Source organism: Dromiciops gliroides, chromosome 3 (assembly GCF_019393635.1).
Source record: "Dromiciops gliroides isolate mDroGli1 chromosome 3, mDroGli1.pri, whole genome shotgun sequence".
In the NCBI taxonomy this organism is placed as follows: Eukaryota; Metazoa; Chordata; class Mammalia; order Microbiotheria; family Microbiotheriidae; genus Dromiciops; species Dromiciops gliroides.
Window position 1 is genome coordinate 471,476,963 of NC_057863.1, and position 27,957 is coordinate 471,504,919.

The following is a 27,957-nucleotide window of genomic DNA, read 5'->3' on the forward strand; positions in this document are numbered from 1 at the left end:
TATTGCTGTCAATAATCTTTGGGAAATCAGGGAAAACAGTACAGGTGTCACTGGGCTAGAGAAAGACAAATTTTGTTTTAATAATTTAATCTTATTAATCACATTTATTTCTGGCTAGACCCTTCCCTGTCTCCCTACCCAGGGAACTACACCTAGTAACAAAGATTAAAAAGAGAAAAAAACCAGCTAACCAAACCAACTGACATTTTCATTATGTCTGACAATATATACAATATTTCATACCCAAAGTTCCTAACTCTGTAATGAAGTGAGAGAGGGACAGTTTCCCAATTCTTCTTTGGATCCAAACTGGTTCATAATTTAATAGCAATAAGTATCTTTCTCCCATTTACATTCTTTTAGTCATTCTGTATATTGTTTTCCTAGTTCTGCTTACTTACATGCATAAATTCATATAATTCTTTCAATGCATTTCTAAATTTTTCAAAGAGCTTTTTATTGCATAAAAATATTTCATTACATTAAACAAGTACAATTTGTTTAGTATTCAAATGAGATAATATTTGTAAAGCACAGAGCATAATGCCTGGTACACAGCAGATATTAATACTTAAACACTTGTTCCTTCTTCCCTCCCCCATTCGCCAATCGGTGGCACCTATAATGGTCAGCTACATGCATACAGTAATTCTGTTCATTAATAATTTCCCTCATAGATAACACCAAAGTATTCTATTTAGTGCTTTATACCAAAACTAAAGAGAACTTAATTACTTCCTGTTGTTAAATTATCTTCTAATGAAAGCCTTCTAATTTAAGCCAAAAGTTTAAAAGGAACATGCACCAACATTTCTAGTTTGAGATCTTTCCCTCTCCTCATTTACAATGTAAACTTTGTTATATACAGAACACAGAGATTTGGCAGTTTCAAGAGTAGCTTGTTGAAGAGTATTCATTCACACTTCAGTGCCTTCATTTGCATTATTACATTTAGAAGCCTCAAGGCATTATCACTTCCTTTTTTTTAAAGTGCCATAATAATTTCAGAGAATGGTTATGCTTATCATCATCTGTCAGTCAAACAACTCCTATATTAACAAAATATATTTTTCTACTCAATGGATGGTTATATGTGATATTTCATATACATGTCAATATTAGTAGAATTTTCTCTTCTGATGAAACTATCTTATTTAACTGAGTGCATGACTGAAAGTAAATGAGGAAAAATTCCAATTTATACTTTAATAAGCAGAGACAATATGATGTTGGAAATGTCAAACTCATGCAATCACCATTATTTTGGAATCAAGTTCAAAATGACTGTATACAACTGAAATATCAATGTACAACCTACATTTTATCTATTTCACTATATTGGTGTATTTTAAAAACCGATAAAGGAGAAAAATGGGCATGTTGTTTCATATGTTGATACTGAATGATTATCTATGACAGCTTATTTCATCAGCTTTCTATTCTGTCAAACAATAAATACAACCTCTAATGAATAAAACTTTAACCTATGCTGTCTCAACAAATGAAAAATTCAACATATCTTACTGATAAAAAATGCTGATTGATCCCTATGCCATCCTTTCATAATGTTCAACTAAATGGCGCAAGGAAAATAAATAATTAGAAAATACAAGGAGATATTTTGACCAATATGGACCTTTAACTTTAATATTTGAACTAAACTGTAATATTGCTTAATGCTTAATAATGAATATGCCATGTTATTGGAAAATTATTCAATTTTTGGAAAACTAAAGAGGACTAAAATGACATCAGCTACTTAATCATTGTTATAAACTATTACTTGTAACTATTTGCACATATCATTTTATATAATCTGAATTTTCCATAAGAGTCATGGCTTCACAAATAGGATTTTTTCAATCCTATCATTGTTGGTAAAGTTCAATTTGCCATTATTAAGATTATAAGACTGACCACTGGGCATGAGCGCAAATACACAGATGGCATTCAAACCACAATCTGAAGACAAATAAACTTGGCATTTTTAGAATAATCACTTCTGGCACCTGGTGCTGAGGGTGGAAACCCTATTCTAAAGTCAAAGATTTGCCTTATAATATGAATAGCAAATAAGTAAGCATTGATTGAGGCACACAGGTGTAAATGCAAAGTCCTGCTAGTTACTTTTTCTGAGCCCTACCAGTGGTATATGGTACAAAGATAATACATAAACCTAAACTTTTTCTATACAAACAACATTCATTCATTCATTCAACACATTTTTATCATTTGTTTATTTTATTAGATGCTATGGGAAGTCAAACAACCACTGTGTTTAGCCTATGAGGTCTCTGATGAGAAGTAAGTAGGTAGCCTATGAACCAGGATTAGGTGGAAGAGACAATTAGGTGCAGCCAAATACTCATTATGATAATAAAAACTAGCATTTATATAACCTTTTAAAATTTGCAAAGTGCCTTATAAATACTATCTAATTTTATGCTCATAACCCTGGAAGGTATTTTTTTTATCAACTATGTCACATGAGGAAACTGAAGCTGACAAAGGTTACACATCTTGTCCTCTTCCTCCATTTAAGTATTCCTTAACTATCTTAGAGGTACCTAGGTAGCTCAGTGGATAGAGCACTGGGCTTGGAGTCAGGAAGACCTGAGTTCAAATCTGCTCTCAGACACTAGTTGTAGGACACTGGGCAAATCATTTAACCTCTGTTTGCCTTAATCCACTGGAGAAGGAAATGGCAAACTATCCCAGCATCTTTGTCAAGAAACCCCATGGACTATATAGTCAATGGGGTCATGAAGAGTTGGACACTACTGAATGATGACAAATTATCCTAGAGGTGACATAACAAAATAGGTAAAACTTAGATTAAGAACTTGGTGTTCGAATCCTGCTTTGAGCATTTATTAGCTGAGTAATACATGGCAACTCATTTTTCCCCTATCAAACTCAGTGACTTCTTTTGCAAAATTAGGGGGCAATAGCATTACTGTCCTAGGATAGTTGTAAACATCAATGAGATAATATTTGTAAAGTTTATTTAAGGCAAACCTTAAAGCACTATATAAATCTCAGTCATTTTTTAATGTGACATCTCCTTCCCCTCACTTCTATAACACTTACTGTCTATACCACCAGCCATTTATTGGCACCTATTTATACCTGGTTCTATTGGTTATGCTATATCGTGCATATGTATTATTTCCACATATGTATTTAAGCTATTTGAGAGAAGAGATGAGGTCTTCACTTTCTTTGTCTCTCTTAAGCACACAACAGGCATGTGATGACTGACTGCTGCTCTTCTACCTTTCTAGCCCCTCCCTTGCTTAAGTCTGAAATATGATGAATTTCTGCTTATTAATTGTCAGTTAATTTCTCAACCTGTATCCATGATTCTGTTACTTTTTGCTCCTCTCGAACCTTGCTTCTTCAATCTTTTCTCTCACTCATCTTTATGTCTTTTCACTAGTTATTTTTCATCTGTATAAAACATGCACAGTTTTCTCCAAACCCCAAAAAAGTCTTTACTTGATAGTTTTTTGCCTTCCAGCTATTGTCCCATTTCTCTTTTTCTATTTATTCCTCAACTCTTATAAAATAGTAGTCTACATCTGCTATATCTATTTCCTTATTATCCACTTACCTCTAAATACCTTGTCATCTGACTTGTCTATTCACTGCTCTCTAGTGAAATTACTTTTTCAAAGGTCACCAATAGGCTCCTCATGGCCAAATCCAATTGGCTTTTGCTTTACATTATTTCATAAGTCTTGTAAGATTTCTTTATAGTACTTATTTGTCTTAATTACATTATAATATTTTATTACACTTATATGTAAGATAGCCATTCCCCTATTCTTGGTTATATAAGTAAAATCCAGGGATTTTTTGCAATTATAAATAATGTTGTTATGAAAATCTTTGAACATATCTTTCATTTTGATTTTGATAACACTTTCAGAGTTTGATGCCCTAAGTGGAATTACTGGGCCAAATGTGTGATTATTTTTATAATTTTTACTTTGTATTTCTAGATCACATCCCCAAAAGATTGTAAAAGTTTCCAACTCTGCCTGACACAAAGTAGGCACTTGTTAAATGCTTACTGATTGTTTCTTCACATCCCTGCCAGAATTAAATAGCATTTCTTTGAATGATTTTTGCCAATTTGATGGGTGTGAAGTAGCATCTCAACACTATTTGAATTTGCATCTCTTTGACTACTGATGATTTTGTTTTGAGAAAATTGTTTTTATAGCAATTTCCAGTTCTTTATATATTTTAAATACCATGTTTTATTTGCCACATTATTTCCTAATCTGTTCTTTTATAGAATAGATTTATTTTGGTGTACTTAAGTAGTCTCTGCCTTGTCTCTAATAATTTCTTCTATTTTCAGAATAAGAAAGTTATCTTCTTTACATAATTCAGATAAACATATCATTTTGTTTTCTTTTTTAATAACTGTCTTGTTATGTTTTAATTTATTGTCCATTTGGAATGCACTAAGGTATGTATTAACATATCTAAGTATAATTTATTTCCTACCCAAATGATAACTAATTATTCCAAGTTCATTGGTTAAATGATTCCCTTTTCCAGGTTTTTTTATCTTTAGTAGACTTAACTAATAGAACTAAAAAAATGCCTAACACAGAGTAGAAGAAATCTAAAATGACTGATAAATTATTAGAAGCTATGAAACCCAGGGCAGCTAGGTGGTGCAGTGGATAGAGCACTGGCCCTGGAGTCAGGAGGACCCGAGTTCAAATACGGCTTCAGACACTTGACACTTACTAGCTGTGTGACCCTGGGCAAGTCACTTAACCCTCATTTCCCTGTCCACAAAAAAAAAAAAGAAAAGAAAAGAAAAAGAAAAGAAAAAAAGTTATGAAACCCTCATTGCCCTGCAAAAAAAAAGAAGTAATGAAACACTTGAAGTCCAACTTTTACCTATGTTTAATATGTAATAGAAATGGATACAAAATAAGCTATAAATCTTTTGTTAACTATAATAGAAACAAACTGGTCTTAATATGAGAGAGAAACAAATTCTAAAATGCATTCCTATCTGGTGGCCAGGTGGCAACTTGAGTTCGAATTTGAACTCAGTAATTTATTATTTATGTGACCCATGGCAAGTTACTTAACCTCTATCTGCTTCAAGTTCTTCAACTGTAAAAGGGGGGTTAAGAATAGCATCTACCTCTCAGGGCTGTTGTGAAGATGAAATGAGATAATGTTTCCAAAATGCTCAACACAGTGCCTGGCACACAGTAGGTACTTTAAAAATGCTTTTTTCTCTCCCTCTCTATCTCCTTAAATATAACTAAAAATACATCTTAAGTTTTAGCCATTTAAAGTAATTATTACGAATAAAAATTAGCACATTGGTCTGCAATACAGTGATGCCCTCCACAGTTGTTGAGGTAAATCAAACTGTACCAATACTACATGGCCTTCAACTGCTCCCATTAGTATTATTTTTGTTTAGTCCCTTTCTTGCTATCACCTGTTACCACATCAAATTGTAGAAGACCCTATATTCCTTCACCTCCCCTCTCTATGTGTTGAGTCTAAAAGTTTCTGGCTGGAGAGCTCAACAACAACGGTTATTAGAATTATGTGTAAAACAGGCACACCTACATTCTGAATGAGAGTCAGAGCTTCACTAGCTTCACTAGCTTCAATAGGTGGACTCTGACTCCTGTTTGTTGTTTGGAAGTTTGAGTTTTTGACTATGTTTGAGTGATGGAAATTTTTAGATATAGGTGGTATTGTTAAGAAGAGTTTTGCTAAAAAATTTTTTCTAAGTCCTTGATAGACTATGCAAACTTCACCTCATCAATACTTAGTTCACCACATTCTATCTTTTAAAAAATGGCATGTCATTTTATTTGCCTGTGATTCCTAACACATTACCTATCTCATCATATTTCAGAAAATACTATTCTTCACACTTTGCATTAACACTAGGTCTCTTATCCTATTTTAAAATTTAGGCTATCAGGAACAAACCTTTAATTATCTATATTCTTTGTAGTATAAGCTTTCCATTTTGCCTAGGCTGAGATGTTAAACATTTATTATCCCAAAGACTGCTCCCTATACTTAAAATGTCTAAGTCAGACATTTATTGCAAAGGGTAAAAGAAACAAACTGGCATGTACACATCCTTCTTGAGTCTCAATAAAACAAAATCATAAAAATATGCCTTTTTTATAATCAGTTTTGAAGTTTTTTTAGGAGCATTTATACATATCATTGGATTGCTCTAACAACTCTGAGCTAAAATTCCATTTTTAGTGATAAGGGAAACTAAGGGTCAGTGACATTAAGTTACTTGCCTGAGGTGATGAAGCTGGTATAAGACAGACCAAGGTCCTAGGGATGCTAATTTAGTGCTCTTTTCATTATTCTCTTAATTGGATGCTATTAGAATTATGTCTTTAATCATCATGAAACAAATATGCTCTTTCAAGCATAATGTGTATGTGTATGTATATATATATATATATATATATATATATATATATATATATATATATATATATATATATATATATATATATATATATTTGTGTGTGTGAATAAATTAGTTTTCTGTTAAAAGATACCTTTGAAAGATCTCTGAAGTTTCCTGGAAGGGTCAGGTCTAATTCTTCTGATTCATAGTTTGTTAATACCCAGGGAAATACTGGATATTGGTTCAGATCGTTGTATGTTCGTCCTGGTAAAGAAAAAAAGGATGTGAAATAGTTTCAATTGAATAATTATTAAATGTTATATATGTGTGGGGGTGTATATATATATCAGAGAATAAACTGGTATTGCAAATTTACTTTTCATTTGTCAAACTGTGACTTGTCTTCAATTAAAAACTATTCGTCTATCTCACTGTGTTTATTAATTAAATTATAAATTAGGTATCAATAGATATCTTTTATGAAATATAAGACAAATATTCAAGACTACAAAAATTAATTAATATAATACTACTAGTTCATGTCTATACAAAGCAAATCCTTTCAATTATAGCATTTTTTAAAATATAAGACACAACCTACCTATACAACAAGGAAGGATAAAAATTTCAAAACTTTATGTATCAGTATCTTAGACCATCTATCTGCATCAGGATTTAGGTATTATGAAAAGGAGTTCCAATATACCACAGGGATTCAGTGGAATGAAACCTTCCTCAACTCTCTCTCTTGCAACCTCACTTCCTTCCATTCACTGACAACAATAAGGGCAGATACCATATTTAAATTATCTTTTTAATTTTGCTAAGCATTTTATCTTGCTAGTCAAGATAAAAAGATAATTAAAAATGATACCTACTCTTATGGAGCTTAAAAATTAGGGGATAGGACATATACAAGTAAGCTACAATGCAGGAAAAATTATGGTAACTATTACAAGAGGCAATAAAGTACTATTCAAGGACCAAAAGGAAGGACCTTTGACTCTTCCAGGTATAGTTAATGTTGTGTGTAAAGGCATTAAGTATGGGTATATTTTTATGAGTTTGGTCAGAGCACTGTAAATGTGTTGAGAAAAATAATGTTATCTAAGACTAGAGAAGTAGGGTGGCAGAGGGTCTTGAATACTTGTCTTATAGTTAAGATATATCATAGGTGTGATGTGCTACCTTCTGCCTGTATTTTACCCCCTGCCCTAGGATGGTGTTGAACCACATTGCTATAGGTACACCTAAGAGTTTGGATTTGCTGGCAATCCATTTGTTTTCAACTTGATTTGGTCAATGACATAAAAATAAACCATCCTACATATTAAAATTAATAAATTTATTAATAAAAATTAATAAAGAGCTAGGAGGCAGGAAGACCTGATTTTAAATCTGGCTTCATGCACTCACAGGCCATGTGACCCCAGGAAAGTCACTTAATCCGCTTGAGAAGGAAATGGCAAATCACTCCTGTATCTTTGCCAAGAAAAGATACACCAAGAGGTCATGGAGAGTGGGGGTCATGAAGAGTAAGACAAAACTGAACAACTGGACAACAACAATTGTGAGGATCGAATGAAATAATGTAAATGAAAGAAAGATATACAGTGCTACAAAATATAATGTATCATTATTACTACTAAAAGAATTCACAAAATAAGTATTACGCTGCCCAGGGTTAGTTCCACTGAATGTGATACAAATGTATATATTAAAAACCAATTATATAACTTTTGGTTACTTTATTAAAGTATTTATAATTTTTAATTCATAATCCTTTATGATTTAAATAAAGAACACTAAAAATATCAAATTAAAGGCATAAATTTTTAATTAGAATTATTCCCTATACTACTTGATATATAGGGAAAAGGAGATAATATAAACAACAAAGGAATATCTTTAAAATATTAAATTGTTCCAAATGAAATTTAAAACTGAAAACATATGGCTATCATTTTGATGATAGGGAAGATGAAATATGCAATGATGTGAAATAATGTTCTCAATTTAAAATGGAGATTATTAAAGAAAAGATTCATGTTAATTGTTTACCAAGCTAAAAGCCACATTTTGACATTTGCCATTTACCTTAAATAAATATGACTATAGATTTACACGTATAAACTCTTCTTTTAGCTCATAAAGCCCTTTGCAAGCCAGTCCCAACTTTTCTCTGTAGCCTGACTAGACATTACCCCTCCTCTCACACTGTGTGATCTAGCCAAAATGGCCTCTCTATTCCTCATATAAGATGCTCAATCTCCCAACATTCACTTCTTCTGCATTTCTTCCTCAGAGAAACCCTCTAAGATGAAGCTCAAGATGCATCTTCTATATGATCTCTTATTGTGACTCAGAATACTAGTGAAATGACTGTAAAAGTTTTTGTTTTTTAAAAAATTATGCTAATAATTAAATATAGTCAACCATAATTACCAAGACATTAATTCAAGTAAATATTATATTATGTACAAATAAATGTGTTAAGGGATCTTCATTAATAGAAGTTGTAAATTTAAAATTTTTGCACAAAAGGATAGGAAAGTATGTGAGTTTGAATTAAATATATATTTAAGAATATAATCATATATGACTGTGACTGCAAGTTATTAGGGGCCCAAAATTTTTAATAATGAATAAGGTCTACTATTTTAATCTTCTCAAATATTAATTACCATTATTTTTAAAAATGGCTGGTTGTTATTCATTAAATCACTTAAAATAATTAATTTTTAATAGCAATACTTGTTTGGTTCTTATATAACAGATGTATAGTTTTATTTTTTTGATGAATTAATTCAGTAGATTAACTTGTACAGTTGGTAGATTCCACACCTTCTTGAGCAGTGGCAAGAGCAGATTTTTCAACAAACAGGCTTATAGAGATTAATGTTAAAGGCTGAATATTAAATATTGTAAGCCTATGACACTAATCTACTTGAACAATAAAAGTGAGGCACAGTAAATGAGATCTCAGAAATACTGGGTATGTTTCTTCATTATAAAAAAAAGGTAAAAAAAACTTTTTAATTAAACCATCCAATTTAATGTTTTTATATGGCACTTTAGTTTTGAAGGTAAAGTGATCTAGAGACAGCTGACAAAGAAATTATAACTGCAATTCCTTGGTGAAAATGTTAATGACAGCAAAATATTGTTTAATTAGATGATTGCAGCATCTGGATTAACACTCTTTAAGAGCGATGTTCCTATGCTTGTCTGCTTCTTCACACTTTACAGACATTTTGTCATCTCTAGGTCATTAGGAAAGAATTTTTAATGATTTTTCTAGAAGCAAGCAGTTCAAGTTACATCTAATTAGATGACAATAATAAGCCCAACACATGCAGTAGCTAAATATATACATAATTAACCAGTGAGGGCTTGTACATCACAGGGTAAAAAAGTGGAAAATGCTAAACAGGAGAAAAAGGTTGGGGTAGGGGAAAGTTATGCTGAATTCATTAGCTGATCATATAAAAATTTCACAAACCTTTACAAAAAGTTTAGTTAGAGGGGATCATTTATAAGAAGCTATGTTGGAAATAATTGCATTATTTTTAAAAGGCAAGACAGTGAATTTTTTAATATTTTTTAATGTCACTCAAGTAACGTAAGGAAAAAAGGTATTATATTTCAGCAACATATTCAACCAAAATAAAGGAAAACAGAAATTATAAAGTGAAACTAGGTTTTAATCAAATGCTAGTTATCATGAGATTCAGGGCACAGATAATCAAAAAAGGTACAACTTTCAAATAAATAAGTTTTCATTAAGACCAAATTACAATTTAAGTGGCTTATCTTCTTTTCCCATAAATAATATTTAGCTATTTGAAGACCCACTTTTGGGGGTCTTCATGTATTATAGTGTAAAGAGATCTACTGTTTACTTAATTCATTAAAGTACATGATACATACTTGTATACCTAAATTAATATCTTTAGAAGACAGAAAAAAAAATTAATTACATAATGTATGTAAAATCAGAAGCACTAGCTAACATTGAGTTCAAAATGAGTATCGGATTGTTATATGTTGTTTTTAAATGCAGTGGAAAAATACTCAATCCAGAAGTCTTCAGAAGGATGTAAAGAGATCAAACTGAGCTCACAAAATTCTAGCAAACAAGAAGCCCGTGAAAGGCTCAAAATCATAGATAATGTTAAGAACGAAAGTTGTAGCCACTAGTTTCATTTCCTTAGCCTAGGCTACAATGTCAAAATCTTAAAAATTCTGAAGAAAAACTGGAAAAGAAACTTGAGGTGAAGTCACATTTTTAAGACAAACCAACCAATAAGCATTTTAAGTGCTTAAGGTTAACTCAATTGAATAAATAGTTATTGTTTTGTATACTCTGTAGGCTAAAGAGGAAATATGAGATCTATTTCTTTGTCCTTAAGAAAGTCACATACTCACTGGGATAATAATCTAACCTGAGAATGTCTTTGCCTTAGAGCCTTTGTTCAGTTCTATACTGACCATTCCTAGGGCCAGACCAGGGCAACCCTTCTTCAAACTTCCATCCTTGCCCCTAAGGACTTCAGTTGGCCACCTGTAATTTCTTCCTCCTGTCTCACTACTAAATCCCTCAGATTCCCTCCACCTATTGCTGCTTGCTGTGAGGCAAGGCCTTCCAAGACACAACATCACAACTTGCCATGATGTTACAACTTAGGGGACAATGTTGAACAGTTTAATTATCTGCCTCTTAATTATCTGCAATGGATAGAGTGCTGGGCCTGTCATCTAACCTCATAACCAAGTCATCTAACCTCATTTGCCTCAGTTTCCTTATCTGTAAAATGACCTGGAGAAAGAAATGGCAAAACTACTCCAGTATCTTTGACAAGAAAACACCAAATTGAGTCATAAAGAGTCAGACATAACTGACAATGACTAAACAACAACAGAATTTCTTAATGGTTAGTATAATCCCAACCCCTTATGCTCTCCCTATCCAGTGGTTCTACTCTCCTGCCCTTACATGTACAAAGTCATATGCTTCCTCTGCCTGCTTCTTCATTCCTGTCCCTCTCAATCCTACCTGCCTCTCCCAACATCAATGCCCCACTGTAGACCTGCCTTCTACTTGCACTGTGCTCTCTGGTAAACACACTGAATAATTAAACTTATTCAATTATTAATTAAAATTAAAATTTCCCTTTTCTCCTAAACCTTTTCATTTCTCATCCATTCCATCTTCTGGTATTCACTGAGATCTGGGCTCCCTGGACATGCTGTCCAAAACTAGTTGTTCTTTCACTCACACCTTGACTTTGCTTATTACAGTGAAGGAGCCAGAATACTCCTTGCTCCCAAATGCCTCTCTAGACTCTTCAACATCATTAATCTGCAACCACTCCTTCTCAGGGATTCATTCAATCCAAATTTATCATCCAATCAAGATTCTGGTGGCTGTTATCCATCAACCTCTAGGTCATTCTCAATGAGTTCAGTGCTGGGCTCAGAGTCCTCTCCACTCTAATGTTTATTCATACTAGTGAATTTCAACATATATTAGCTTCCTCAAATACCCTACTGTCAAAGTTCTTCAATCTACATTCCCAACACATAATCCTCCATTGCATTTTTGCTCTAACACAGGAGATTATCACATCTTTGATCTCACCATTACTCACAAAGGTTTAATTTCCATGGCCACGAACTATGAAATTTATCTAATCATAATCTTTTGTCATTCCATCACTCTCTCTGTTCTGTGATGCCAAACTCTATTCTTCATCTTCACTGTTACCTCTATTCTCTTAACTCCTCAGTTCTTTGCTAGGCTATCACTAGGACACTAGCAATCTTCTCATATCTACCCTACCTTGACTCCTTGGTGTTGTTTAATTATGTTGTGTCCAACAATTCATGACACCTTTGGGTTTTGTTTTTATTTTGACAAGCATACTGGAGTGGCTTGCTATTTCTTTCTCCAACTCATGTTACAGATGAGGAAACTGAGGCAAACAGGGTTAAGTGACTTGCCCAGGGTCACTCAGCTAGGAAGTGTCTGAGGCCACATCTGAACTCAGGTCCTTCTGACTCTAGGGCTGGAACTCTATCCACTGCTTTCTTGGTGACCAACTCAGCTCTATACCATCCTTTATTCTTGAATCCCTTTGGTGCCCCCCAACCCCCCGTCTTTTATCATTCTTGGCCAAATGTCCACCCTGGAAAGAAGGGCTAGAGGGACCAAGATAGAAGAGAAGAAGGGAACATAGCTCAGCCCTCTCCTACTACTAAACAACAACCTGATTAAGACACAACTCACCCTGCTCCCACCCCACCCCCTTTCCCTGACAAGCAGGAGGAAACTGAAGATGAGTTTGGCATGAAGAGTGAAGAAAAACCCCTCAATGTTGGCTGGTTTTCACTTAAAAGAATAAATAAAAGACTTTTAGGATACGAAGAATTTCTAAGTCACAAACCCAGAGGACGACAATAACTCAAAAATACCTATAAGCAAAGCTTCAAAGAAAAAAAAATACCCACAAGATCAATTAGAATTCCTAAGACATGATGTAAGAGTTTTAATAATTTAAAAATTACATTATTAAAATATAGGAGACTTGGAAAAATAATTAATAGTTTAATGCATGAGGTATAAGACCTTTAGTAATAGATGCCTTAAAAAATGGAATGAATCAAATAGAAGTTAATGACTTCAGGAGAAAAGAAATATTAAAAACAGAGACAAAAGACTGAAAAAAATAGAAGAAAATATAAAGTACTTGATACATTAAAAACAATTGACCTAGAAAAGAGATCAAGGAGAGATTTTCTTCTCTTATCACCTCATTTCTATAATGAAGAGGTAGCCCTTCTCTTGCAAAGGCAAAAGTTATTACATTGACACTTTTATCAATATTCCATCACTTTAACATATTCTGACTTGTTCAATGATTCCCCAATTTATGGATACCCCTTCAAATTTCCACACCCACTCCCACACCCACACATACCTATGTCTATATGTAGGTGTAGACATATAATATATCTCTCTATATATTACATGCTTAGAGTTTTGCTTAGGACTAATCCCTCCCTCAAGCTACTCTACATTTAGTTTTCTTACCCCATTCTCACCATTTCCTCTTATTTTCCTGTTAAGCAAAATGTATTTCTGTACTCAACTCTGTGTGTATGTGTGTGTATTCTTCCTTATTTTGAGCAGTTTGGATGAGATTGAGGTACAAATGTCAGCTATTCCCTGCCCCTCTCATTGTTTGTAGAAACGACTACTTCCACACCCTGAATGTGTGAGGTGATTTTGACTAGTCTTTCTTTTCCTACTCCATCCACCAACCAGTTAATTCTTCTTCCCCACTCTGTCCATTCTTAAGATCATCAACACATAACAGAATCACTCCTAGGCCATGTCTAATTGGACTCCCTCTATGACCCTTGATATTAGGATTTAGAGAAGACACATGTATCATCTCTCCATTTTGAATGTAAGAAGTTTATCCTTGTTTAGTCCTCCATAATTTTTTCATTCATATTTACTTGTTTACATTTTTCTTCATGCCTATGTTTGAACTTCAAAGTTTCTCTTCAGTGCTGGTCTCTTCATCAGGAATTTTCGAAAGCCCTCTATTTCATAAAAGGTCCTTCTCCCTCCTGTAGCTTCATGCTCAAATTTGGTGGATAAATAGCCTTTGCCTTCTGGAATACTGTATTGTAAATTCTCTGCTCCTTTACAATGATGGCTGCTAACTCATGTTTGATCCTGACTATATCTCTTCAGTACTTGAAATCTTTCTGGCCCCTTTAAGTATTTTTTCTTTGACCTGGAAACTCTGGATTTTGGCTATGATGTTCTTGGGAGTTTTCATTTTGGTATTTATTTCCAGAAGTGACTGGTGGATTATATTTCCACTTTGCTCTCTGGTTTTAAGAGATCTGGGCAGTTTTCTTTTAAGATTTGTTGAAATAGAATATCTTGGCTCTTTTTTTGGTCATAGCAGTCAAATAGCCTAAAATCCCCCCCTTCCCCCACAAGATCAATCTTAGTCATAATTCTATAGCATTCAGTTTCTTTTTTGAATTTTTTTCCCTTTTAGAATGTTGTAGTGGATGTTGTGAATATTGTTCTTATTCTTTCACTCTGGCTCAGTTTAAATAAGTCTTATCAAGTTTCTCTGAATCCTTAACATGTATCCTCTTATACTGCAGCAATATTCCACTACATTTGTGGGTCACAATTTGCTCCTAACGGGTCACTCTACCTCTACATCCCTGCTATCCAATATGTCTTTGAGATGTAATCTTTCTCAATATAGACTAATCATGTCACTTTTTTATGCATCTCTGGAGTTTTATGTTTGGATGTCAGATTTTCTATTCAACTCTAGTCTTTTCATCAGGAATGCCTGGAAGTCCTCTATTTCATTAATAATCAATCCCCGCCCCCCCCCCCCCCCCCCGCCGCAGTATTATACTCAGTTTGGCTGGATAGGTTATTCTTGGTTATAGTCTTAGCTTCTTTGCTTTCCAAAATATTATATTCAAAGCTCTCTAATCCTTTAGAGTGGTAGCTGCTAAATCTTGTGTGATTCTGACTTTGGCTCCATGGCATTTGAATGGTTTCTGGTTGCTTGCAATATTTTCTACTTCACCTGGGAAGTCTGAGATTTGGCTATACTATTCCTGGCAGTTTTCATTTTGGGATCTCATTCAAGAAGTGATTGGTAGATTCTTTAAATTTCTATTTTGCCCTTTGGATCTAAGATATCTGGGCAGTTTTTCTTTATAACTTCTAGAAATGTGATGTCTAAGGTAATCCAGTAATTCTTTTTTTTTTGTTTTTGTTTTTTAGTGAGGCAATTGGGGTTAAGAGACTTGCCCAAGGTCACACAGCTAGTAAGTGTTAAGTGTCTTGAGGCCAGATTTGAACTCAGGTACCTCCTGACTCCAGGGCCGGTGGTCTATCCACTGCACCACCTAGCTGCCCCTAGTCCAGTAATTCTTAAATTATCTCTCCTTGATTTATTTTATAGGCTCATTTTCATTCTGATGAGATATTTCAGAATTTCTTCCAATTTTTTCATTCTTTTGACTTTGTTTTATTGTTTCTTGGTGTCTTATAGAATCATTAGCTTCAACTTGACCAAATAATTTTTAAGGAATTATTTTCTTTAATGAGGCTCTGTAACTCTTTTTCCATCTGGCCTCTTTTGCTTTTTAAGAAGCTAATTTTCTTTATTGAGATTTTATACCTCTTTTTTCATCTGGCCTATTATTGTGTTTTTTAAGGAGTTAACTTTAGTGAGTTTTATAACTTTTATCATTTGACAAAATCTGTTTAGGAATTATTTTGTTCACAATTTTTTTGTGTCTCTTTTACAAAGCTGTGAATTCTTCTATCATAGTTTTCTTGCATTGCTCTCATTTCTTTTCCCAATTTTTCCCTTTACTTCTCTTGATTTTTAAAATTAATTTCCTTGTTGCTTTTAAAAACACCCAACTCTTTACCTCTTTTAGGAATTCTTATAGTGCTTGTGTTCAATCTGCATTTTTCTTTGAGGTTTTGTTTGTAAACATTTTAATGTCACTGTCTTCTTCTGAGTTTGTGTCTTAAGCTTACCTGTCATCATAGCAGCTTTTTATAGTCAAGTCATTTTTGTTTTTGTTGTTTGCTCATTTTCCCAGCCTATTTCTTGACTTTGAACTTTATGTTAGAGCTTGGCCCTGTTCACCTGGTGGGGTGAATCACTGTCCCAAGCTTTGAGCTTTTTTGTCCTGCTATTTTCAAAGTTAGTTTTGGGGGCTTGTAAGTTTTTGGTGCCTCCAAAGTGTTGTGATCCATGGAGAAGTATGGTCACTGCTATCCTGGTCTGTGTTCTAGTCCTTACCCAGGAAGGGTTTCTACTCTCTTGCAAATACAATTCCTCTCCTCTCTGATAAACTACAACCTGTAACTAGAGTCCCTGTCTCTTGCATCCACAACCACTTCTCTCCACTCTGGAATTAGGTAATGGCCAACAGAGTTGCCAAATGGTGCCCAGTCCTGGTAGAAAGGAACCCTGGAATCTCTTTCCAACTAACTTTTCAATCCCCTTATCACCTCTGAGCAGTGAGAGCTACTGTTACTGCTACTGCTTCCTCCAAGGGCCATAGTTAGTTTCACTAACATGTTACAATCCTGGTAAGCCTGCACCCTAGTGCCCCAGATCCATCCTCTTTCTTCTATGACCTTTAGTTGGTTTGTCACTTTGGAATTCAATTTGACATATTATTTTACATTTGTTTAGAGGTAAATGTTGGGAAAGTTTGGATAGAATGATTTGTTTACTCTGGCATGTTGGCTCTTCCCCACCCTCCATCCCCATTTTTCAAAGCTTAGTTCTTAAGTTTTTTCTTTTCTGTTTTCCAAGGTCATGTGCTTTTGCTATTCACATTTTCTTATGATTTTTTTCAGGCTCTTGGTATTTCTTGTTGCCTCATGGAGTCATTGTTTTGTTTTGTTTTGTTTGTGGGGCAGTGAGGATTAAGTGACTTGTCTAGGGTCACACAGCTAGTAAGTGTCAAGTGTCTGAGGCTGGATTTGAACTCAGGTCCTCCTGAATCCAGGGCCAGTACTTTAACCACTGCATCACCTAGCTGCTCCTGGAATCATTGTTTGTTTTTTTTTTAAATCTAGACCATTCTAATTTTCAGGCAGTTTGTTGCTTGGGCAAAGTTTTATACCTCTTGTGTTAAGCTGTTAATTAGCCTTGACAATTCTTTCTTCCATAGCTCTCATTTCTTTTCCATTTTCCCCCTCCAGTGTTCTCATTCCATTTATAATTTTTTAATGCTTTTTAAAGATTCTTGCTTCATCTCTTCCAAAAATTCTAGTTGAGTTTGTCCCTAAGTTGTATCTTTAATCTGAAGCTTTGTTTGTAGGTGTTTCAGAGTCATTTTTGTCTTCTGGGTTTGTATCTTTTGCTTCCTTGCTACTGTAATTACTCTTTATGGTGGGATTCCTTTTTGTTTGCTTATTCTTTCAGCCTACTTTTTGACTATGTACTTATTGTTAGGGCTGGGTTCTGTAGCACTTGTGGAGGGATGGTATCAGCTAGTCCAGTTGCTCCTTTCTTATGGCATGGAGTGTTGTGTTATTCTAGGGTTTGAGAGACAGGCTGGGGGTCAGCAAGCTTTCAGCTCCCAAAGTAGTCTGATTCAGGACAAAATCTGATTGCTGAACCCCCTAGTCTGAATTCTACTAGTTCTTGACCTGGGTTTGGATCTGATCAACAGCAGACTTCTATTGGATTCAGTTCCTATGATATAGCTGAAAAGTTCTGTTGGTTCAGAATGGCAGAATTGTAGGATCCTTTTGTTCTGAGATTCCTGCCCTGGTTATTCCTCTGTAAACTGGACTATATACTAAAAATGAGATCCTGCTTTATGCCTGGTATTTGAGGCAGACTGCTATTGTTGCTGCTATTCCTGCCGCAGGCTTATATACTTCCTCCTTTGTCACTACAGCCTTACACCATAATGCTGAAGGTCCCATTCTCAGTTTGACCTGGATCTGTGATCTGGAACGGGGTAGTGGGTGACAAGATTGCCAATTTGCATCTGTCCATGCCATGGTATCTTGCTAAGGGTCTGGAAGTGTTCCAGTTTGAGTCTGGAGGAATTGCCAGGCTGGGAATTACCCACAGTGATAAAATCATAGGCTCAAACCAAACTACTCAATCTTCCCAATCCTCGCTAAAAAACAAATAAAAACTCAGCACTTCAAGATATTCAGAAAAGTAAAACTACAAATTAGGATGAACTACTACCCTTTTAGATGTATATAAATTCTGAGCAGCATATTCTATATAAAAAATTCACCTTTTTAGTATATACTAAAACAAATAAATGAGTGTAGCAGTAAATATTTGTTTCATGAATAAATGAAGTACCACAAGATAAAACAACTTAATTTCCTTTGAATTTGTGTCTCTGGTAGGAATGTTAACATCTGGGAAGGAACTAGGACCCCCCAAGATAAGATATTGTTTCACTAAGTCTCTAATACTGTACATAATTAGAGAATTTTCTATGACTATTTGGGTGGCTTCCTTTGACTAGGATGTTATTATTATTGTTGCTGTTATTGATATTATTCTTTCTTTTTTCTTTTCAGTTCCAAATTCTCTCCCTCCTTCCAACCCCTTCCCCACCAACTGGGAAGGCAAGGATTTTGATATTCAGTATATGTTCGAAGTCACATAAACCATATTTCCATATTAGCTATGTTAAAAAAGAAAAAGAAAATTTTAAAAATTTGCTTCAACCCAGAATTCATCAGGTCTCTTTCTAGAGGTGGGTAGCATTTTTCATCATGAGTTCTTTGGAACTGTCTTGGATCATTGTTTTGATCAGAGTAGATAAGTCTTTCACAGCTGAGCACCCCTATAATATCGCTGTTGCTGTGCACAATGTTCTCCTGGTTCTTTCCATTTCACTTGGCATCAGTTCACATATTCAGTTCATACATTATTAGGTTTTTCTGAAACCATTCCCTTTACCACTTGTTATATAACATAACAGTATTCTATCACAATCATATACCATAACTTGTTTAGTCTTTCCTCAATTGATGGGCACCCCCCTCAATTTCAATTATTTCAATTAAATCCAAACTCCACCACAGTGAAATTACAGGAAATACATAACTTAATCCCACTTTCCCTATTCAATTTATTTACCAGTAATGCCAAAATAAGCTCTCAATTACAGTTTTCATTGTTCCTTGAACATGCCATATTACTTCTATCTCTGTACTTCTTGCCAATGTTGTTTGAATGCATTCTCTACTTATCTAAGGTCTACACTCAACTTTGGAACTCCAGTCTTTGGGCCATTAATAAATAAGCACACTAATGCACTATTACAAGTAGAAAGTACATGGACACAAATTAACATTCCACTCCAGACATCTTCTTGCCACCTGCCCTGCTGCTACATGCACACTCCCTACTGTGTGACATCTCCCTTCCTCTAGCCTCACTCTATTTCTACCTTCCTCTTCTCTAGAGATCTATAATCAAACCAGTATTGCCATTTATACTGGAAGGGAAATGTCCATCAGCTCCCCTATTGTTCTATTTACCCTCCTTAAGGTTACAGACCAAAATACTCTTCTCTGGCTATAACTTCTCTTATTCAGGATATTCCCCACCCCTCAAAAAAAAAAACAACCCAAACACCTTAGTTTAGGTTTAAGTTTATTTTTTTTATTATAAGTATATATAATATATACTTATGGTATGCCATATACCATAAGAATATATAATACATATAAAATGAATAGAAGTACCTTGAAGGCTTATACTGATTTTTATATTTCTGTGCTTAGCACACCCAATACTTAGCACAGTACTTGGCATATGGCAAAAGCTTAATAAATGTCTTTTCATTCATTTCTATGCCTAAAGATGTATCTCAAATCCCACTTCTGCAGAAAGCCCTCTTTGACTCTTTCAGCTCACATTAATTGGACACTTCTCTAACTCTCATAGCATTCATTGATCTGTATGCCACACAATATAATATATTGGTATTTTACTCATATTAAAAAGCTTCATGAGTATTGTATCGTTTTTCTAGCTAAATTGTGATCTCCTTGAAGATGTAGGCTGCCTCATATTTCTCTGTATTGCTCATAGTACCTAGTCTATTCTTTTGCATTTTTCCTTGCCATTCTATTCCTATTATTTCAGCTTATATCTTTGTTATCCTAGACTTTTTGAAAGTCTCTCAACTGTTCCCCCAGATTAACCTCTCCTTCCTCCAATCCTCATTGAACATTTTTGCAAAAATAATCTCTTCCAAACAATGTTCTGTATGTGCTAAAACACACAATAGATGGGGACATGAATATGTGATTTCATTAATACAGGTTACCTTTCAAATAAGGAAACCTTTTCCACCAATGTAGGTCAGCAAGTTCTCTGTGATTTTTAACCTTAAAGAATTACCTAAAACACAGAAGGAAGGTGACTTGTCCACTTCCATAGTCAACTTGTATCAGAGTCAGGATAAGAATGAACAAGTTCTTAGTTACAATGTCAGTTCTCTATCCATCCATACATATATATGGCTCTCTGCCATACATACACAATTGTGTATACATACATGATATATACATATACTGTTTCTTTGTATTCTTAATGTCTCCCTATTCCAATGCCTGGAATAAAGTAAGCTCTCAACAAATAATTGTTTACTGACTAGCTATTTAGGATTGCTAGAAGAAGTTATTAGGTTCTACTACCTCTCCACCTTAATTGGAAGGAAGTATATGCAAGGAAGCTCTTCTCCTTAATGTTATAGAGATGGTAAATTACAATTAGTCTCCTGGACTAGAGAGTTAGAGTACATTAAGAATTTGTCTCCCACAAAGGGAAAGGAAGTAGAAGAATTTTCTTTGGTCTAAGAGGGAGAGTTTTGAGGTTTTTTTCCTCCCTAAAAGACATGTTTTAGAAGGGTGGGCCAAGATTACATTCTGCAATGTAGTCAATAAATTCATGATTTATTTCCTTAAAGGAAATGATCTTGCACAAAAGTTCATATCTATGTCACAATTAAGCAGGACCTAATTGTTAATATGAAGTATCAAGATTACTTAACTGAAACGGAAACCTCACCTAGGATCACAAAGTTAATAAGTCTTTCAGGCAGAATTTAAACTCGGATCTTCAAGTCCAGAATAGCCTATTATATAACACCTAGATTCTTCTAATACCCTATTAGGGATATAGTATATTTAAAAGAAATTACTTAAAGTAGCCTAATATAACTTTTTCTAAAGACAATGTCAGCAAAGTAGTTTCTTACTTCGTATATAATAAGATTGCTGCAAGGTTATGTTTCTTCAAAATGACATCACCCAAAGCACTAAAATAATACATACTTAGACTATATGATAGCTGATTAATAATTAAATAATATTATTGATTGCTACACCACTCATACTTCCTTTTTTGGTTTGTAGGAAAAATTGCCTAGGTTTAGAGGAGTTATTTTCCAGCTGATAATTTTGCCAGAGACCAAATTTGAAGATAGTGATCAATGCCAGTTAGTCAAAGCCTTAATTATATTTGTAAAATGAAAGGAATAAAAGGAATTGATTTAAAAGTAACATGACTAATCTTCTGCTACACTTGTGTGTAGCACTTGAGAAAAAGATTTAAGCTGGGCTGTGCTGTCCATATTTTTGAATAGCTACAAAGATCTCTGGAATCATCAGTCTGAGCAAATGTAAGACATATAGTACCTACTACCAGGACACTATAGTACTCCCACCTCAGAGTACAGGACTATGGGGTTTATTGGTAAAGTTAAAGATGATCATTTTCTTCTACAGCAAGAGTGACTTTTCACTGTTTTTGGAATCTTTATATGCTGAAGAATTAATGATAGTATATAAGATTCTATAAGTTTTTATTCACAATGAATAAAATTAAAATAATTTCTTTCCAATTGGTGCTATGGTTTAGAAATAAAACGTATAGAGAAGTCTCACATACATGCTTTTAATTCGTGCCATTTACTAGATTAGCAAAAATACCACTGCCTCCTTTTAATGTCTGTGCTGATGGCAGCTATTCACTATTTGAAAGAGCTAATCTGATTTTGTATTTTATTTTGAAGGTCTGAAGAAGAAAAGATCCTGTAACCTAATCATGCCACAATGTAGGTGACATCTGTACTAGGCAGAATACTGTTGTTATTCTCCTGTCTAGTTGCTGTTGCTGAAAATGACGAGGGAGTGAAATTATACTTTCCCATTATTATTTCCAGACACTCCCTGGCAAAGGTTTGTTGACTCTAATAAAGCTTCAGACAAAGCTGTCAGAAATGGAAATGGCAGAGGGAGAGCACAGAACAGTCTCTTCATCAATATACAAGTCCAAAACTTAGGTGCTAGGCTGTGCATTTTCTGATAAAACTTAAAATGAATGTTTTACAATCTAGTATAAGATTGTAGATGAATTTGAAAGATAAAAATTTATTATATCAATGATGGTAACTGATGATTTTGACAAACATTAACATATATATATATAAGGGATTAAAGATTCAGATGCCTTACCTGCTATGGTATTGAGGAACATTAAATATTCAAAGTTAGAGATCTCTCGTCTTTGCCAACGCTGAGTCATATTGGAAGATTTATAAAGCTGTCGGGGAGTGGCCAAGGATATTCTCCTAGTAATTAAATATAAATTAGATGCTTTGAAGCTACAAGTGTTTTCAATTCATAATGCACTAAATATGTTCTGTTATACAAATTCATATTAATAATTTTAATGATCATTATTAGAGAACTAAGTAGTTTCAACTATTATTTTATCAACGAACACTAACTATATTTAAAATTAAATTCTATATTTGACCAACACTGGAAAGATTTGTTACTGAGAAGACTTAATGTTATATTTCACATGATATATAATGCCTATTTTTAAAGTAACCCTATTTAATGCTTGAAATATACCATAGTCAAAAACATGGATCCTTCAAACAGTCAAAAATCAGAAGCTAGCCTATGAAAAATATATTAACAAGAGTAGATAGTTATGGAAATTGTGTCAAAATCACTAATCAACAGAAAATAGGTTTGCTATCCAAACTTCCAAATAGCTTATAAATAAGAATAATTGCCACTGTGCTGCTCTAATCTTCTCCATTAAAATCTTCAATGTTCTCTCTATCTTATGTGTTTATAGAGGCAGTTAGATAGAGTGCAGTGGACAGAGTGCTGGGCCTACAGTGAGGAAGTTTAAATTCAGCATTAGATACTTACTAGCTGTGTGACACCTTGAGTAAATCACTTAACCTCTATTTGCCTCAGTTTCCTTAATGTAAAATGGGGATAATAATAGCTCTCATCTCCCAAGATTGTTCTGAGGATCACAGAGGTTAAATGACTTGACAAATGTCACACAGCTAGTAAGTATGCAAGGCTAGATTTGAACTCAGGGCTTCCTAACTCCAAACCCAGAGCTTTATCTACTGCACAACCTGTCACTACCTTGTACTTGCGGCCTCAATGTTTAGTGTAGTTTTTGGCACTTAGGAGAACCTTAAATACTTGTTTATTAAATACACATTATGATATTCTAAGAGTTTTATTAGCTAACAAAGAAATTTTTCATATAGAATATGGGAAATATAATTTCCTTTATGTACAATATCTCTTAACAGATTTTTTAGTATGCCATGCATAGTTGAGAAAGTTTTTCAAGCACAATAAAGATAATCAACTTAAATTTTTAGGCTATAATTTATATATATATTTGCAGAATATTCTTAGTATTCTGTATTTAGTATTTCTCAAAGTTCTTATCCTAGCTCTTTGTTTTCTCTCTATTTATTTCCATAATTGACAATATCATTCACTCTCATGGTTTCAACTATAACCTTTGCTTCTATCCCTGACCTTTCTTCTGAGCTTCAGACCCATTTCTCCTACTGTCTATGGGACATATTCTCATGAATATCCCACTGGTATCTCAACATCGATGTATTCAAAACTGAGCTGGTTACCTAAACCTATTCTTCTTTATGATTTCACTATTCACTCAGGCTCCCCTGTTCAACATTCTGGGTTTATCTTTAACTATTTCTTCTTTACTTCTCGTATCCTATTACAGTTATCAAATTCTATTGCTTCTCCTTCCAAAACATTCCTTACTGTCATGCCCTTTATTCCTTTTTTCTTTTTTTTTAGTCAGGAAATTGGGGTTAAGTGACTTGCCCAGGGTCACACAGCTAGTAAGTGTTAAGTGTCTGAGGCCGGATTTGAACTCGGATACTCCTGATTCCAGGGCCGGTGCTCTATCCACTGCGCCACCTAGCTGCCCCTATGCCCTTTATTCTTAATGCTGCCTCTGAAGAGGTCTCCTCCTGGACTTTGTTCACAATGTCTCGCCTTGAAAACTCCCTACAGTTTTAGACCTCATGCAGTGGAAGCACCCTCGGCCTTGTGTATTCTCCCTCTAATTGGCTGGTTTCTTTTAGAACTTCCACTCTAAAGAGAATGTCCAGGCTAGCCATATCTTCAATCCTCTCTAGGCTGCACTCTTGACCCTTAACTCAGACTTTGCCCATAATGTTCCAGAAATCTCCTCACTCTGAAAGCTTACTTTAGTCCTTCTGCTCTCCATGTCTTCATTCCTCCCTCCAGTCTCTCCTCCTGACTCTCTTCCAGGACTTTCTCTACAATTACAGGTATCTTCATCTTTCCAGCTTTTTTTAATGGTACTATTTTTCTTCCTTAGAATGTAAGCTCTTTGAGGGCAACGGTTGTCTTTCTACTTGCATTTGTATTCTTAGAGCTTAGCACAGTGCTTGTCACATAGCCAGCACTTAATAAATAGTACTGAGCACAAAGTAGGATCTTGATACATGTTTGTTGACTGACTCCCTCCTTTCTACTATCAATTCTTTCTACTGAATCTTTAATGAACTGTCATAATATAGCTTGTAGTTGCAGAAATAGCGGATTTTCCTTCATATAATTTATAAATAGAGGATATTCCTTTATTCCTGAAAGTAAGCATAACTTATTAATTATAATGGTACAACTACTCTATAGCTATTAAATTGAATCTGAACTATATAAAGAAAGCACAAAAAACCTATAACATGGCACAATTACCTGGCTTGTGGCAAACCATAGCTGGTTCCTACACCAACCCGAGGCAAGCTATACACAACTTTTTTTACTGTTGCTTGGTCAGGAAAGTTAAACATTACTGAGGCTGTGTGAGAAGAGAAAACACAATTTAGAAAACAAGAAAATCACAAAACAAATTTCACAATATAATTTTCAAGTATTTATCATGATATATTTGTTATAGTAATGCATTATCTTATAAAACAATTTTTTTACTCTATTCAGACAGTAATTAGGTTCAAAACCAGAACTAGTTTTTCTTGGATATAAGCAGGGCAAATGAAAGAAAGAAAAGGAATCAAGAATAATTTCAAACAACATTCAAGAATTAAAATTATTAAAGTTATGAATATAACTTTCCATGAAATATGAAAAGACATACTTCTGTTTGCCATAAACACTTCCAGAGCAGTATTCTGTAGTAGATAACGTCTTGAAAATACAGCTCGAATCTCGCTGAACATCCATTTCCCATGAAGTCCCTCTGTGTATGCAAGAACCTAAAATAAAAGGTTAAAAAGGTTACCATATGTATACATATACACACATATATGACTAGTTTTATATTGTCTCTTAGTCAATATCAGTACCATTTCAGAGCTTCTGTTTGAATTTATGACAGTCTGAATACACCACTAATTGTTTACTCCCTATTACCAAAAGGTACGATTTTCTAGTTTTTAACAATATCACTGATGAGGAAATGCAAGAGGATACAGATTAAGTTACTAGTGATTAAACAGCTTAGACATTATTTGAGTATTAGTATATGGACCATGTAACTACTATAAACATAACATTCCTAAAAATGCAGATATAACAAGTAGTGTTGGGTGGTTCAGTAGATAGGGTGCTGGGCCTGGAGTAAGGCATACTCATCTTCATGAGTTCAAATTTGGCTTAAACACTTACTATCTGTTTGACCATAGGTAAGTCATTTATTCCTTTTTGCCTCAGTTTCCTCATCTATAAAAGCTAGAAAAGGAAACGGCAAGCTACTACTCCAGTATCTCTACCAAGAAAACCCCAAATGGGGTCATGAAGAATCAGACATGACTGAAACAACTGAACAACAGTAACAAGAAATACTAAAGTGAAAAATCATATTAGAGTAAACTATCAATATGCTTAATAGGATAAGGTCTCTTTTCAGAGCTGATATTTGACATGGTTACTAAATGACCCTAATCATAAAGTAATAGGCAAACAACAGGGCCACCAAATGACCTCTACCATAAAAAGGCATTTTGTGTCAGCATGCAAAAAAAAGAATATTGTTCCCAGCCTTTCTTGGGAAGAGCCAGGACACAGCAAAATAGTGGTTTTACAAAGTTGAGAGCCAGTCAATAGACACAGAAGTTACTCTAGTCAGAGAAAGAGCCAGGAAGTCAGTGGCTTGGAAATGGAGTACTGAAAGAAAAGAAGGCTAGGGGACTACAGGAGAGACTGAAGAAATGGAGAGACAAAGTGATCTGCTCATGACCATAAAGAAAATCTGGTTTAGGATCAGGCAAACATTTCTTATACATGGAACATAATTTGGGTCTAAGTTTAAGAAAGAGTCCAAAACAAATGGTTACACTTATCATTTTTAGGGATGCATGTGTGTTTTACCACTTCAGCCTGAAAGATTAGGATTCATCTGTATTTATAAGGTTTGAGAAGGGAATAGGCAGCTTCTACAAATTATATTCTAAAGTATACCATGTTTTTAGAGTTACAAATTGGCCAGAAGGTTTAGAAAATAATGTCATACTAGAGTTATTACAATTTTTTTATTTGGTAGAACAAAAATATGTTAATGGTTTTACTACAACAAGGTATCAATCATGCAAAAGTCAAAATCAGTAAAAGACACACTAAAACAATGGAAATAACCTGCTTCACAGCCCTTTGAGGCATAAACTGGGGAGATGCTTGACAAAAGCATTTACCATCATCATGAAGGATACCCAGCATAGTCTATAACCAGAGACAGCTATCATGATGCTCCTATTTATAAATGACACTGTAGTGACTGCATCAAGCCCTGGAACATTGCAGAGCCTTCTAAATAAGATCCATAATTATTCAAAGGGTTAAGCCAATCTACAGAAGTGTAAAGGTGACCAAAAAAGCCTGTAAACAAGATGATGACCCTTGTTGTAAAGAAACAATGATCTGGGGGCAGCTAGGGGGCACAGTGAATAAGGCACCGGCCTTGGATTCAGGAGGACCTGAGTTCAAATCGGGCCTCAGACACTTGACACTTACTAGCTGTGTGACCCTGGGCAAGTCACTTAACCCTCATTGCCCTGCAAAAAAAAAAAAAAGAAAAGAAAGAAAAAAAAAAGAAACAATGACCTGAGCCCTGAATTGAAGAGGAGGTGAAGAAGAAGTTGAACTGCCTCGGGAAATTGTAGAGTTCTTTTAATGACTTGAAGCTTCTCCCAGAAACAAGAGCATATCTGTTTTTTCAAATTTCTTTTTGTGATGGCTTCAAGTTTTGAAATACCCTGTCCTTCAATTGAGAGGAAAATAGTACAAATAAGAAATTATGCAGGAAGAATGATGTAGAATTTAGCAGGGAAATAGATGACCATGCCTCCTGCCTCTTAGCAAAGGGGTGGTGGACTATGCAGTATGAATAGAATGAGGTATACATTTTCAGATATGTTTGTATTCATTTGTTTTGCTTAACTGGTTAGCACAGTGCCTAGAACAGTAAGGGGTTTTTTTATTGTAATTATTTTTTATTGGAAAACAAATATACTACTTGGAATAGATTTGAGACAAATTGTGCCATAAGCAGATTTTTAAAAAATAAGTGGCTAAACAAAGTTTAAAAAGCAAGTAACAA

At 34.4% G+C, this 27,957-nt stretch overlaps 1 protein-coding gene across 8 annotated transcripts in view; it reads right to left on the reverse strand.

Moving 5' to 3' along the window:
• The window catches only part of NBEA (neurobeachin), a 764,716-nt gene that overhangs the window by 117,969 nt on the left and 618,790 nt on the right, over nucleotides 1-27,957 (reverse strand). For all 8 annotated transcript variants that reach the window (XM_043991721.1, XM_043991715.1, XM_043991718.1 and 5 more), the window contains 4 exons: nucleotides 25,501-25,618; nucleotides 25,101-25,203; nucleotides 22,530-22,645; nucleotides 6,588-6,700 (listed from right to left, as the gene is read on the reverse strand). In XM_043991721.1, coding sequence (XP_043847656.1) covers nucleotides 6,588-6,700; nucleotides 22,530-22,645; nucleotides 25,101-25,203; nucleotides 25,501-25,618 — 450 coding nt within the window. The remainder of the gene's footprint in view (nucleotides 1-6,587; nucleotides 6,701-22,529; nucleotides 22,646-25,100; nucleotides 25,204-25,500; nucleotides 25,619-27,957) is intronic.